The following is a 14,775-nucleotide window of genomic DNA, read 5'->3' on the forward strand; positions in this document are numbered from 1 at the left end:
ATACCTCCCTCCTAGCGTACAGAAAGAGAAGCCTTGCCTAGAGAGCTGAAATACTCCGCATAATGAGGAAGGGTTTTGACAAGCATGGACATGCAGAGAAGAGAGAGGTGTGAAAAGAGATTGCGAAGGTCTCAGGAGGCCTGGATGCCAGAGGAGGAATGTCCGATGGGAAGAAACGCTGGTGAAGACAAAGCAGCACAATATCAAATTTTAGTTGTTTACCTTCCCGTCCCTTATACCTTTGGTTGCTACCATAGCAGCCCTGGGTTGGTGGTGTCTTGGGAAATTAAAATGAAAAGAAAAGGGGACGTGAGCCACGCTAGGGTCACCCTGTGCAGAGAAGAGTCACAGTGGGAAGCTGGAGCTAGAGGAGACCATGACCATGTACAGCCCAGGAAGCCTTCCCAAGTCTTGGGAGGACCACTGGTCTTCCCACAATATGTAGGAGAGGAATCAAGGCAGTTTCAAAAAAATGATAAAAGGATGTCAAAAGAAGGCTGGATGATGGGGGAATATCTAGGCTGCAAACAACTGGGTTGCAAAAGTGGGTACAGAGGGACTGTACCTCAACATAATAAAGGCCATATATGACAAGTCCACAGCTAACATCATACTAAATGGTGAAAAGCTGAAAACTTCTCTTCTAAGATAGAGGACAAGACAAGGATGCCCACTCTTGCCACTTTTATTCAGCATAGCATTACAAGTCCTATCCAGAGCAATTAGGCAAGAAAAAGAAAGAAAAGGCATCCAAATCCAAAGGAAAAAGTAAAACTGTCACTATTTGCAGATAACATTCCCAACTGCATCAAAAAGAATAAAATACCTAGGAATAAATTCAACCAAGGAGGTGAAAGACCTATACACTGAAAACTATAAGACACTGATGAAAGAAATTGAAGAAGACACAAAAAGTGGAATAACATCCCATATTCATGGATTGGAAGAATTAATATTGTTAAAATGTCTATGCTACTCAAAGCAATCTGCAGATTCAATGCAATCCCTATCAAAATTCAATGGCATTTTTCACAGAAATAGATTAAACAACGCTAAAATTTGTACGGAGCCATAAAAGACCCCGAATAGCCAAAGCAATCTTGAGAAAGGAAAACGGAGCTGGAGGCGTCACACTCTCTGATTTACAATAATATTACAAAGCTATAGAAATCAAAACAGTATGGTATTAGCATAAAAACGGACACATAGATCAATGGAACAGAATAGAAGGCCTAGAAATAAACCCATGCATATGTGGTCAATTAGTTCACGACAAAGGAGCCAAGAATATACAACAGGGAAAGGACAGTCTCTTCAATAAATGGTGTTGGGAAAACTGGATAGCCACATGCAAAAGTATGAGACTGGACCCCTGTCTCATATCATATACAAAAATTAGCTCAAAATGGATTAAAGACTTGAATGTAAGACCTGAAACCATAAAACTCCTAGAAAAACATAGGTGGTAAGCTACCTGGCCTAGGTCTTGGTAACGATTTTTTGGATTTGACTCTAAAAGCAAAAATAAGCAAGGGGAACTATGTAAAACTAAAAATCTTCTGCACAGCAGAGGAAACCATCAACAAAATGAAAAGGCAACTTACTGAATGGGAGAAGATATTTGCCAATCATATATCCGATAAGGGGTTAATATCCAAAATATATAAAGAACTCATACAACTCAATAGCAAAAAGCCAACTTGAAACATGGGCAGAGGATCTGAATAGACATTTTTCCAAAGAAGACATACAAATGGCCTACAGGGACATGAAAAGATGCCCAGATGATCACTAATCATCAAGGAAATGCAAATCAAAACCATAATTAGATATCACCTCATAGCTGTCAGAATGGCTATTATCAAAAAGAAAAGAAATAACAAGGGAACACTTATGCACTATTTTTGGGAATGTAAGTTGGTACAGCCACGGTGGAAAGAAGTATGAAGGTTCCTCAAAAAATTAAAATAGAGCTACCATATGATCCAGCAATCCCACTTCTGGGTATTTATCTGAAGAAAACAAAATCACTAAGTCAAAGACGTATCTGCACCCCCCCACCATGTTCTCTGAAGCATTATTACAATAGCTAAAGTATGGAAACAACCTAAGTGTCCACTGATGGATGAATGGATAAAGAAGACGTGATTCACACACACACACACACACACACCCCACCCTGGAATACTATTTAGTCATAAAGAATGGAATCTTGCTATTTGCAACAATATGGATGGATCTTGAGGTTATTATGCTAAGTGAAATAAGTCAGAGAAAGACAAATACCGTATGATCGCACTTATTTGTGGAATCTAAAAAACGAACAAAACCCCAGCAAGCTCATAGACATAGCAGACTGGTGGTTGCCAGAGGACGGGGGTGGGTGGGTGAGATGGGTGAAGGGGGTCAAAAGGTACAAACTTCCAGTTATAAATAAGTCATAGGGATGTAATGTACAGGTGACTATAGCTAATAATACTGTAATTGCATATTTGAAAGTTGCTAAGAGCGTAAAAGTCCTCATCACAAGAAAAAAATGTGCAACTATATATGGGGATGGATGTTAGCTAGACTTATTGTGGCGATCTTTTTGAAATATATACAGATATCCAATCATTACGTTGTATACCTGAAACTAATGCAATGTTATATGTCAATTATACCGCAACAAAAATTAAAAAAAAAAGAAATGCATAAACCTGAATGAACTCCTCATACAGCTCCAGGGAGCCCTACCATCCCCCTGCCCAGTTCTCCTCAGGTTGTGGCTCTGATCAGATACATTCATGCTTCACGTGTCTAGTTATTGAAATATCTGTATTAGTAAAACTCTAAGTAGGGTTCTGCTTAATCAGAAAGGAAGAATCAGGGCTATTGTCTCAATGCACCCTTCTGAGTTTAAACAAAATATGCTGGCTTTTGGAATCTGCTATCCAGCTCAAATTGCAATTTGTGCAGTTTAATTTCGTGTTTTCCTTCATATTTAAGGCTGCTGCTCTGAGGCTCTGCTGAACCTCCCTTCTGTTCCCCGTCTCCTCTCTCTCTTTGCATGTGCCAGATAAATTCTCCACAGGATCCTGTAACTTTTGATCCAAACAGAAAATCAACATGATGTTGCTCTGCACTTACTTTGTTCAATTTCTTCATTTTAAAAGACACTGAAGGCCAGAGACCCTAGAAGCTTCACTCGAGGTCACACAGGGAGGCCTTAGATGAGTTACATATTTTATTTCTTTAAGGATAATTCTACTGATGGGCCGAGGGCCCCGGCTTCTCACTGGCTATCGATCGACTGGAGACTGCCCTCGGCTTCCAGGGGCCACAAGCAGCTCCCTGTCACCTGAGCAAGGAGAGTTGTCAGAGCACATCTGCTCCCAAGAGGGACTCGCGTATAATATAATGTAACGCAGTCACGTGGGTGACACTGAATTCCCCAGATTCTAAGTGGAGCAAGTCATGGGCTCTCACACACTTAACAGGAGGGGGTGAACATCAGAAGAGGAGGAAAAGGGAAGGCCGTGCTAGAGCCTGCCCACCACGCAGGATAAGGGTATGAGTGACACCAGCATCCTGTGCGAAGTCCGGTACACACAAAACCAGAAGGGGGCGGGGTTGGCCAACTGCCCCAGGCAGGCCGGACAGTGTCTACTGAAGGTGGACCATTTCATCGAGTCTTTAGCATGGCTCCTCTTTTCCCTCCCCACTACGTGGGGAGACTGCAGGAAGCATCAGGAGCCTGACACCCTCCTTCAGGTCCCAGGCCGTCGGCAAACCCCCCGCTCGCTCGCTTGCTGGAGGGGAGCGAGACGTGATTCTGAAGCTACGGCGGGGGACCAGAAACTCATCAAGTGATCTGAATGCACACCAGACAAGCGCGAGCTCTCTGGTTGCCCAGTCTGGGCACACTCACCTGAAGACATCAGCAGGACGGCCTGAAGGAGAGCGACTTCAGTGTCATCCAGGTTGAAAGAAGACAGCGACATGCCCAGGTCGAAGATGGCGTCTGACACCACCCCGAGACCCCCGTTTTTCAGCTGGCCCCGAGTCACCGCCATCTCCCCGTTCAAGGTTAAAGTCTCACTTTCTGGATCGTAGCGCACGGCAGCGCGAAGGGACATGATCTCCATGCAGCAGCCTTTGAGGAGGATTATCTGGTCTTCGCATGGCAGCTGAAAAGAACCAGGGCACGTCAGCAAGTTGCAGGCGGAGAAATGCCAGTTAGGAAGCGCACGCGGGACCTTCAGGGCCACGGGAGCAGTCCCCCGCAAGAAGCACCCGTCCTGCCCTCTGTGAGCCCGTGGCCTTCCCTTCCTGCTCGGCTGCAGACGTCCACAGCCATGTTTCATACTCCAAACTGCTCGTAATCTTCACCAACTTTAATCTTGGTCGTTTGCATTATATTGCAGTCACACGTGGAACTGTGCTAGTCACGGGGGTGTCTATTACGACACCAACTGAGACCTGCCTAAATGCACCCCCATTCTGGTCTGGTAGCTCTAACAGTCAACAGCTGACTCCACCGTTTAGCTGGCGACTGCCCTGCTCTGTTTTTTGAAGCAAGTTTGCTCCCCGAACCTCTTAAAAGGCCGAGAACGAGGAGGTCGCTTATAGACGCATGTCACCCACAGGACCCAGAGATGTCCCAGCTTTGCTCAGTCACCTAGTGAGCCGGAGGTAGAGGTGCGACCAGAATCCAGACCTCCTGGCTCCTAGGTTGTTACGTTCTCCTCAGCACCTCGGGCACCAGAATTACTCCACACGCTGGATCTTTCCGCCAGTGTGGTAATCTCATTTTAAGCTCATTTGGTTGCCCTGGTAATTAGGATTTGTGATAATGTGATAACAACATTAATAATAAACTTAAAAAAAAAAAACTTTGCGAAGAGAAATAATAAAAAGTGAAAGTTTGATTTTCTGGAGGGGGAGAATGTTTAATTAAGTACCATTATCAAAGTAGTTTGAAAGACTATTAGTTAATGGGTGTTTTTGATGAATTGGGCATCGTGCTAAGATTTACACACATCACCTTGTTTAATGTTCGCAGCAATGCAGTGAGGTAAATATTCTAATTCCAATTTTACTGACAGGTGTGGAAATTCAGGCACTGAGAGATCAAGCGACATGTTAGGGAGTCCCATGAGTGTTTGTGGGTGAGGCAAGAGGGGAAGCCAGCTCTGTCAGAATCCAAGGCCAGGAGAAGAGGAGAGCTCGCTCTTTGAAGAGCTTTGGGTGTGCGTTTCCGTAAACAATGAACATGTAATGACACGTAATTTCTAACTCTTCCTTAAAGCAGGTACCAGTTCTCTTTTGGGAAATACTCTTGGCAACACTTGACTAGTTCAATTTAGGATATTATGTCAGACTGAAAGTTATACTACTGAATTACCTTGAAAATATGGGCTATTTCATATTTTTTACTAACTCAACCTACCCACCTTACTGTTTAATTTCGAATTGCTTTGCTTTCTCTACAGAATAAAAGGCATTTTGTATTTGGTTCTGGAATCCATTCATGTGAATTCTCTCCTTCTACTCATTAAAAAAAAAATGACTGTGATTTGCTTTTAATTAGGCTCTAATTTGTACTCCTCAGTTACATCCTTGGATTCCTGGCCCTGGGGCCTGGTGGGAAACAGGAGACCAGAGCTTAGCTAGATCCTCCACAGGCAAGTGTACAGTTGGCGGAAGTGGGTGGACGCTGGCCTTCCTGCCGAGGGCAGCGGTCCTGTCTGCAGCCCCATCACTGTCTCCAAGGGCTCGTTAATCACACACTGCTGGCCCTGCCCTCTCGGTGTCTGCATTCTCCGAGTTCCTAGGTGATGCCCACGCACCTGGTTCAGGGACCCCACTCTTGAGAACCATGGACATAGAGTAGCAAAGAGAAATGACTACTCAGATAAAAACCATTGTTTTGGTTTTTTTTTAAGCTGTCACAAAGTACGCAGACTCGGGCAGGCCCCATCTTGGTAGCCAAGTCTGATCATAGATGAAGTAGAAGTTTTCGTTTGAAAACTTAGTGTCTAAGAGTTAAAATTTCAATAAAAGCAGAATAAGGGATTTGTCAAGGATCACCAATGGCTTAAAAACTAGGCCAGATGCCTTTTCCTTTAAGAGGGGTTTGCAGGATCCTGCTGAGGCCTGTTTCCGCATGTGGGCAAACAATCTCTTAGTCACCTGCCAAGATACTTCCATTGTGAGAATGCTCCAGAGAGGACCTGCCGGGTAGGGAGGCAGGGCCCTCCCATAGCCTCTGCCTGGCTCCTGGGAGAGTGCCACTCGGGTTGATTGGCAGGGATGCCAGTACCCTAAACTCTAACGAGTGATTCTTACGTGCGCTTTTGGCAGCTCTGCCCGCACTGACGTTAGATCTTTCGAAGCCCTCGGTTGGCAGGCTGGCATGGATCTCAGCAGAAAACTATTGCGAGTGCGATTTGCACAGCAGACGCGTCAGATTGCCTCTGGCACGAAACTCCTGGTCCCCGAGGCCACCTGGGGTCTCCAGCCCACTCCACAGGTAGCTCAGGGCCTCCACAGTTCGCTTACCTCTTTGGCGTTCCCAAGAGGGTGTCAAAGGGTAAAGGCCCTCAGGAGGCCACAAACACCAGAAACGTACGCATCTCTGCTGTCAAAGTAGCCGCCCGCCCACTTTTTTTTTTTTCAGTTTGGAGACTACAAAATATCAGGGTTGAAAGAGAGATGAAATCATGACTTTGAAGCAGATGTAAATTCCTAAGGGAAACTTGAAGGGAGAAGCTCGCCACAACTCGTGCTTGAAAAGTTGCGTGCTGAGCCCTCAGCCTTGCCAAGGACATAAGTGCATGATGTGTTTGTGGCTGGTGGTGGCGAAGGCTTCTTTTCTTTCTTTAACTGACATATCTCTCAGAGGCTGGTTTCCATGAGCTTTGCGTTTTCTGAAAAACACTTTCTGGTGGTTATTCAAAGGGGAACCCAGGACTGATAGGCTAGCTCAAGTTGTAGAGCTAGCAAACTCAGCGGAGTTCTTTCCAGACACCAGGGACTGAGAAAAGAGGGCACAGCCTGGAGAGGACCAAGAGAGGTCCAGGGAAACAAACTCAACCCAGGGCACAGAAACGAAAGATGGTACCTGGAGTCAGAGGAAGCCGGTGTCCTCGGCACAGCCGTGAGAGGGTACACACTTTCTAGAGGGCAACTTGGCAACACGTATCGAGAGCCCTAAAAGGTGTAGCCAAGGTCCTTAAATTCCACTTCTAGGATTTGCCCTTAGGAAATAGGCAGCTTTGTGAACTGGGCATAGGTACCAGGATGCTCGCTGTAGGATATTTATATTAGTGAAAAACTGGATGTGAGCTAAAGATCCTGTAACAGCAGGTAACCTAAATTATGGGAGAGCTGTTCCTTAGCATACTATGTGGTCATTAAATATTATTTTGTCCAGTGGTTACCAGTAGGGGGGAGGGGAGGGGGTAGTACAACCTATTGAGTATAAGATGGCTCAAGGGTGTATTGTACAACACGGGGAATAGAGCCCTATTTTGTAATAACTGTAAATGGAAAGTAACCTTTAAAAATTGTATAAAAATTTAAAAATTAAGTAATTAACTGTAGAGTTAAGCAATATTATTTCATGAGAGAATACTTAAATATTATGTTCTACAGTTGAGGGTAGAAAGTTAAGGCATTAGACACCAGGGTGCTGGCAGGGATCTGTTTCTTTATCTTGGTGCTGGTTACGTGGGTGTGTTCGGTCTGTGACAATTCATTGACCTGCACCCTTACGATATGTGCCCCTTTTACTCTTTAGTAAAAAGTTTGAAAAGGTAGTTTCATAAGTAGAACGTTCATTATGGTACAAACTAGATTAATATATTCCATATATGTACGTGTGTGTATATATGTACGTGTGTATACACACATAGGTTTGAGAAAAGGAACTACGCTCCAAAATGTCAGCAGTTTAATCTCCTGGTGGTGTTACCATGAATCGTTAACCTTTATCGTGCTGTGTCGGTCTCCAATGAATACGTATGATTTCTGTAACAGCCTCCAAAACTTTAATAGATGTTAATTTAAAAAAATGGTCAGAGGCATGGAAAAGCACACCAGATACAGATACAAGTCCCAGTTCCTCGGGCTCACCGGCTCCTCTGGGGTGGGTACGCGTGGTCCCCACCATGGGGCCGCTGGCCGGCCCGCGTGGCACCTGGCCCCCAGCACCCTGCAGCAGGAAGCATACACTCCGTCTCAGCGAGGCCTACGACCAGATCCCTGCGTCCCGAAGCCCACTGCTCTGTCCTTCCGGGTATGGCTTCTGTGGAGGCTGAGAGATGGCCACGAGAAGGGTCCCTGTCAGGGTCTCAGGTCTCTCGGGATCCTAGCGGGCTCCCATGACTGCAAACTCAGACGCACGTGAAGTGGAGGCCACGGTGGGGTGGGACCGTTCCAGCTGAGGACACTAAGCCTCCTGCTGGGGGACACTAGGTTCCCTGGCACTCAGGTAGCTTCACATAAGGGGCCCGGGGCAGGACGTGGCCCTCTCTGTTCGAGATCTTTCTGGGACCTCTTGGAGGTCCGAAGAGCAACAGATTGGCCCTCGGTGGGGTTCTTCGAAGGGGAAGATTCTCCGGAAAACATAATCAACCCCATTTGATTAAAAAAAAGGAAGGTTAGAGACAGAATGGTAATGTCATAGATGAAAGAACAGCAGAAAGAACAGCCGAAATTTACGGAACATTTATGACCCCTTGAGTGGATGAAATTCATCTCTTTGATCTTGATTTTCCCCATCTGTGAAATGGGGTTAATTAGAGCTACCCTGCTGATCTGTTAGCAGCACTGGATTTAATGTGGCAGACCTGGGCGTGGCAACCGGGACATCACAGGTGCTGACTGATGGAGTGATGGCTGTCATGTTTTCCTGCGCCTGGAGGCAGGCAGGTCGAGAGGCTCTTTGTCGACCTCGTGTGGACAAGCTAATGGATGACGACCCAACAGAGAAGGTGGGGAGGCACACGAAACAGTGCATTGCCATTCTGTACTGCCATGGCTTTCATATGACTAAGCCCCGACTAATTAGTATTAAGTTACACGTCATAGTCAGTATTCCTGGAGATGGAGGAAACTATAATGAAAAAGAATGCAGAAGGAAAAGCAATCTCCTCACCTCACAAAACATAGGCAACTTTTTGGCAAAATCCACCACTCTGGTAATTGCTGGTGTGATGATTTTTGTAAAATGGCTGAAGGCTTCCAAGTCGACCTTTCCACCTTCTGGGGCGTTTACTATTGGTGCTTGTCCAATGTCTTCTGGCTGAGGAGGCGAGACAAGGAAAATTTAAATGAAGACATTGAAGGGATCCCGGATCACGGTTCTCACGTGGCAGAAAACCTCTTCTGAACTGACATACTGTACAGTTTCCGCATCTTTTATTAACAGAGCCTACAGTTTTCACGTCCTTTAGTTCTCTGAGCAAAGATACCTGTCTTGGCCATTGCTTTCAAAGGCCCCTAGTGATCATGGTCACGGGATTGTTGCTGCAGAAAGAAAGAGAAAGAGAGAGAGAGAGAAAGAGGGAGAGAGGGAGGAACAACAGGAACTTGGGTTCTGCTTCTGAGCGCACAAAGGTGACCTAGGTTCTGGGGGCTCTGGGTGCCATTTTCAGAGCACGAGTGTGCCTTTCTGCGGGAGGTGGGCACGGCGTGGGCAGGGATGGGGAGCCCTGGCCAACAGCACCCGGGGGCTCCGTTCTTGCTTCTGATGCCTTTTGCTGGGCTCGAGCCCTCCGCACGCCAGACGGAGGAGGCCTCCGCAGGCTGGGGGAAGCCCTCTGCTTTGGGTCGCCTCCAGGCACTGGGCTGTGTGCGCTGGGCAAACTTGAGGGCAGAGTGGAGAATGTACTAGTACGACTTCTCTGCCCTTGTTCGCAACCATCCATCGCCTTGCTGCTCACAGGGTGGGTGTCAGCAGCTTGGGCGTCATCTGGAGACTTACTTGTTGGAAATGCAGAATCCCAGCCCCCTCCCCAGACCTACTGGTGCAGAAGCATCACGCGCGCAAGCCCTCAGGCGCTGCGCACACGCCAGGCCCCCACGTCCACTGGGGCCTTCTAGCACCTCGGCCTGCTGTCCAGTGACCGCCATGCCGTGGCCTCTCCACTATCTGCTGTTGTCAGCAGTGCTCCCTGCCAGGAGCAGTCCTCCCGGTCACCCTTACTGGTCCTCGTGATGACAATGACCGGCCCAGGGGGTTCTCACCCAATTCCCGACAGGCAGGTGGGCAGAGGAGCACCCAGGGAGGTTAAAGACGGTCCCCTGAGGCCAGGACTGATTGCTGGTCTTCCAGGAAGTTGTGATGGGATCAGAGGATCCTACACTGCCCGACGGTGACCCTCTTTGCCTAGGGTCACGGTGGCCAGGCAGGAAACGGGCAGCCAGGGTGGGAGGCGCGGGAAGCGGGGCCGAGAGGGCAGGGGGTACTGGCTCTGTGAGCTTGCTGAGCCGCCACCGCTGAATGGCTGGCGAGTGCACCGCGGGTGACAAGACCGTGGCCTGCCTCCAAGGTCCGCAGACTTTCCTGTGCATCAGTAAATGACCCCCAGACTTTCCAATTTAGTAGGTCTCTGTTAGAGAGAGAATCTGAGCTCCTGACAACTTCCCAGGGCATCGATGCTTCTGGTCTGAGCCCACACTTTGAGAACCACTGAGGAATCCACTTCCCATTTTTCTTCCCCCATCTCCCCTGTTACTGCTCATGTCTAAGTTTTAGCACGAAGAAAAGCAAGGATGATTCTTTCACTCTCTTGTTGCCAGGTCACCAGGGTCAATAGGAGCAGCCCAGGCCCTCCAAAGTGTGGTCAAAGTTGTGGGTACAGCCTAGGGAAGGATTTTTAAATCTATTACATAACAAACGCTGGCAGCATTGACCTTTTTGGAATTATCCAGGAGGTTCTTCTGTTTATTTTACTTTTTTTATTGTTTGTTTTGGGGGCAGTGAGTGGATGGGAAAGAAAGCTGGTTTCTGTCTTGTTTCAGAATCAATGACGATATTTTGGGGCAACTGCTGGCATGGCAAAGCCTAGGAAGGCTACTGGTTCTCCGGGTGCAGACGGAATTGATGGAATAATCACATGTACAGCTTCTCTCTCTCTCTCTCTCTCTCTCTCTCTCTCTCTCTCTCTCTGTCCTTCTCACATAGACTGAGCTAAGGGAAAAGGTACACAGAAAGTCTGGGTGTGATTCTGATGCACAGTGAAGTTTGGTCACTGCTACTTCCGGCATCCTTCAGACCTCCTTGCTGGTCTTTCTAATCCCTGCCACCCCGAAATGCGGCCTGTCTCACCTGCATGTCTACTTTACAGCTCTCTTATGAAGATCAACTGATAAAAGGAACATGGTCACACATTAAAAAGGTAGGGAGGTGTACACACACACACACATAGGGTGAACTTTTTAAGAAATAAAAATATTTTAATAACATAGCTTTGGCCTGGAATGGTCTTCAGTGGCTTACTATGGATGTTAATAATTTCCATTTAATCTGTGAGTCTGTGGGGCATTTGAGTCACCGTCTGTGATACCTCTAAAGGTTTGAAAAATAGGAGGGAAATTATACAAGGAAATATGACAATTTTACCTAAAATTAAATGCCCAAATGTAACAACCTCACAAGCTTTCCCGTTGATAAATATCAGAGTGGGAAAAAAATTTTCTTTTAAGCCTTTGGGTATTTAATGGAAAATACAATTGCTAGAAGTAAAACCACATAGAAAGTAAAAGCCTTCTATTACATTATTAAGCTTTATATCCATAATAGGTCTCGGATACTAGAAAAAAACATATGTATGAATTGACCCAAGTTAACACATCAGGAATACAATTAAAGTTGAACTTGTTTGTGACTTCCCTGAAGATTTTTTACCCATAAGGACAACACATTATTTGCTAAAATATTTGGAAGATGTTAAAAATAAAGAAGAGTACAAATATTTGGCACAGTTGAATCTACTGGATAGCTTCTTACAGCTAGTAGCCTACAGTCCACTCCCTGAACACGTGTGTTCACACACACGTGTGTTTGTGCACACGAGATCAAACTCCCAGACTGAGGATAGGCGAGGCTTGCAGGCTCACCACTGGGGACTGCGGGGAAGCCTGCCTTTTGCCTCTGTGGATCTAAGTGCTTGAGCTGCTCAAAGGGGCGGGCAGGGGGCCCTAATGGACTTCCGGGGCCTGCCCTGCCTACCTCTTCCCGTCTCTGCCGCAACTTGCTTCATGCTTTGCCATCTCGGGGCGGCCTTCCATCTGGACCTTTGCTTTCTTCCAAGTCCTCACTTCTGTCTCATCTCTGCCAATTCCACATCCCACCCACTGCCAATTCTATCTTCTCCTCGAAGCCCTCTCAGATGGCCTCAGTGGGAAATGATTCTACCTCATTTGAATACACCTGGTGGTCCATGTAACCACTCATCTGGCATCTAGGCACTTATTACTATTACTTTTACTGTAGTTATGCAGGTACAGATCTAAGATATGAACTTCTCAAGGTGGGGGGATATGCCTTGAGTATCTTTGTCTACTGTGTAGACGGCACTGGGCCAAATGGTGGAGGATTGAGGGAGTGAATAAACCTGTGTTTATACATGCACTCAACCAATGTTTACTGAGCAACTACTATGGGGTCAGGCCTTGTTCGAGATGCTGAGGTGACAGCAATGAACAATGTATCCTCAAGGAACCTTCATACGGTGAAGGAAGACAGACAATAAATGAAAAGAATACTCTCATGGAAGAATTTCAGTTTGTGTTAAGACTGGAGATGACCTAATAATACACGGGGCTCAGGAGGTAGGGTGGTCAGCCAGGACCCTTTGAGAGGTGATGTGTGAGCTTTAACTTGCAGAATGTCAAGAAGGCAGCCTTCCACAGATGCAGAGGACATTTTAGGCAGAGGGCAAACCCAGTGCAAAGTCCCAAGGTCAGAAAGGAGGCCCGTGTGGTTAGGCCCAGAGGTGGCATGAGATAAAGGATGGAAGGCCGGCAAGGGTCCCATCACGATGGGCCTTCAGGGCCATGGAAGGGAGACGGGCAAATTTTAAATGCCATGGGGCACCGTTGAAGGGCTTTAAACAGGGGAGCAGCATGACGAAATTTATGGTTCTATGTGGAGAAGGGATGTGGGTGCCAAGGAAGAGGCGGGAGAACAGCAGCAGTGGTTTGGGCAGGAGAAGAAGTGGGCTGGACCACGGGGGCAGCAGGAGAGATGGAGAAAAGTGGGACTTGGAGACATATCTAGGGAGCCCAGGGCAGGGGTTTCTGATGGACTGGAGATGGGGTGGAGGTCAATAAGGAATCCAGCGCGTAACCTCTGGGGCAGTGGAGGGGGGGACCTATAGAAGGAGAGATTCAGGGGTGTGTGCAGGTGTGGGCTTCAACCCTAGCTCAGCACTAGAGGTGGCTGGTATGACACAAATCGAGACGAACTGGGGCTTTGTGCTTTGACTGTTGCATCAGAATTGTTCAAGGTGAGTAGGAAGTGCTACCGGTTGACCTCTTTGCAAGTGGCTGTCTCAGCTGGGGCTTCTTGGCTGGGGTCTCTGGCACATGCAGAGGGGATGGGGCCAGATGGGACTCTTCTCTTCCTCTGAGTGATCTCCGTGTGTCTCCCTGCACCTTTGTGATGGCGAACAAATGGTGATGAGAGGTCCCTGGGCCTCGGGCCTTTTCCTGGGATGAGCAGGGACGGGATGGTACGGGTGGTGGTGCAGGGATGATGCATATTGTAACTCCGTAGGAGGTTGTTAACGACATGCCAAGCACTTATTACTTTTACACCATTGATAAGGGCATCAAGGCAACCGAGACTTAGAGATGGGAGGTAACTTACCCAAAGTCACATAATTAAAAAGCAACAGAGGCAAGCAACAAACTCAGTCTGGTTCCAATTTCTATGCACATAACTACTAGACTACGCTGCCTTCTTCTGATGTAATTATAATCATTTTGGGTGACAGAAGCCTTCCTGGCTTGATTGCACTTGTTTTATGACCACACGTGGTCAAATCACCCATCCTGCATCACCCTTCTGCTTATGCCCCTTTTCTGAGGCTATTCCCATTGAGAATTTGTGTCATCAGCCAGTAGCTCTGCCAGGGGAAGAGTAGGGCAGGCCCACCCTGGTTCTGACGGTCACATTTTATACCTGGTGGAAAATCCACCCAAAGCCATACCTTTGCATGTGAACTAAGGGAGCAAAGTAATAAGGAGACAGGCTGGGACCCGGGACCCTTTGCTGCAGGGCTTGCACCTGGACAAACGTCTCCTCCAGCAAGAAAATACAAAGAAACTGTAAGGGACTAAAAATAACTGCGTGCATGCGCAGTTGGAGCAAATTATGGACAAGACGACACAAAAAGACCAAAAAAAACCCCACCTGCCACTTCTGAGGAGTCCGGAGCAAAAGCACAGTACTGGGCATGCCCCCTGCACTCAGCGCCACCAAGGGGTGGGCAGACCACCTAGGACATCCCTCTGGCCCGACCCCTGGCCCCGCCCCTACCCTCACCCCATATAAGGAACCTGCTTGCCCCCCACGCCCCCCAGGGAGCTAGCAAGGGCACCTGCTACTTGATCCTGCTCCCCGCTGCTGCAGCAGGGACCCCAATAAAGCCTTGCCTGAACTCCTCATCTGGCCTCTGGTCAATTTCTATTGATTAAGGAGTCCAAGAACTCTGGTGGGTAAAAACAACACAGTGTTCAACAGACAATACTGTCGCTGTATGGAGTTTACTCCAATCCAAC

General features: G+C 47.3%; 1 protein-coding gene and 1 long non-coding RNA gene across 12 annotated transcripts in view; one reads left to right on the plus strand and one right to left on the minus strand.

The window, feature by feature from the left end:
- The window catches only part of LOC309629151, a 147,355-nt gene that overhangs the window by 41,449 nt on the left and 91,131 nt on the right, over window positions 1-14,775 (plus strand). The window lies entirely within an intron of this gene.
- The window catches only part of THRB (thyroid hormone receptor beta), a 384,719-nt gene that overhangs the window by 677 nt on the left and 369,267 nt on the right, over window positions 1-14,775 (minus strand). For all 11 annotated transcript variants that reach the window (XM_082392783.1, XM_082392785.1, XM_082392786.1 and 8 more), the window contains 2 exons: window positions 9,143-9,289; window positions 3,911-4,169 (listed from right to left, as the gene is read on the minus strand). In XM_082392783.1, coding sequence (XP_082248909.1) covers window positions 3,911-4,169; window positions 9,143-9,289 — 406 coding nt within the window. The remainder of the gene's footprint in view (window positions 1-3,910; window positions 4,170-9,142; window positions 9,290-14,775) is intronic.

Source organism: Balaenoptera borealis (genome assembly GCF_965194805.1).
Source record: "Balaenoptera borealis genome assembly, chromosome: 5".
Lineage (NCBI taxonomy): Eukaryota > Metazoa > Chordata > Mammalia > Artiodactyla > Balaenopteridae > Balaenoptera > Balaenoptera borealis.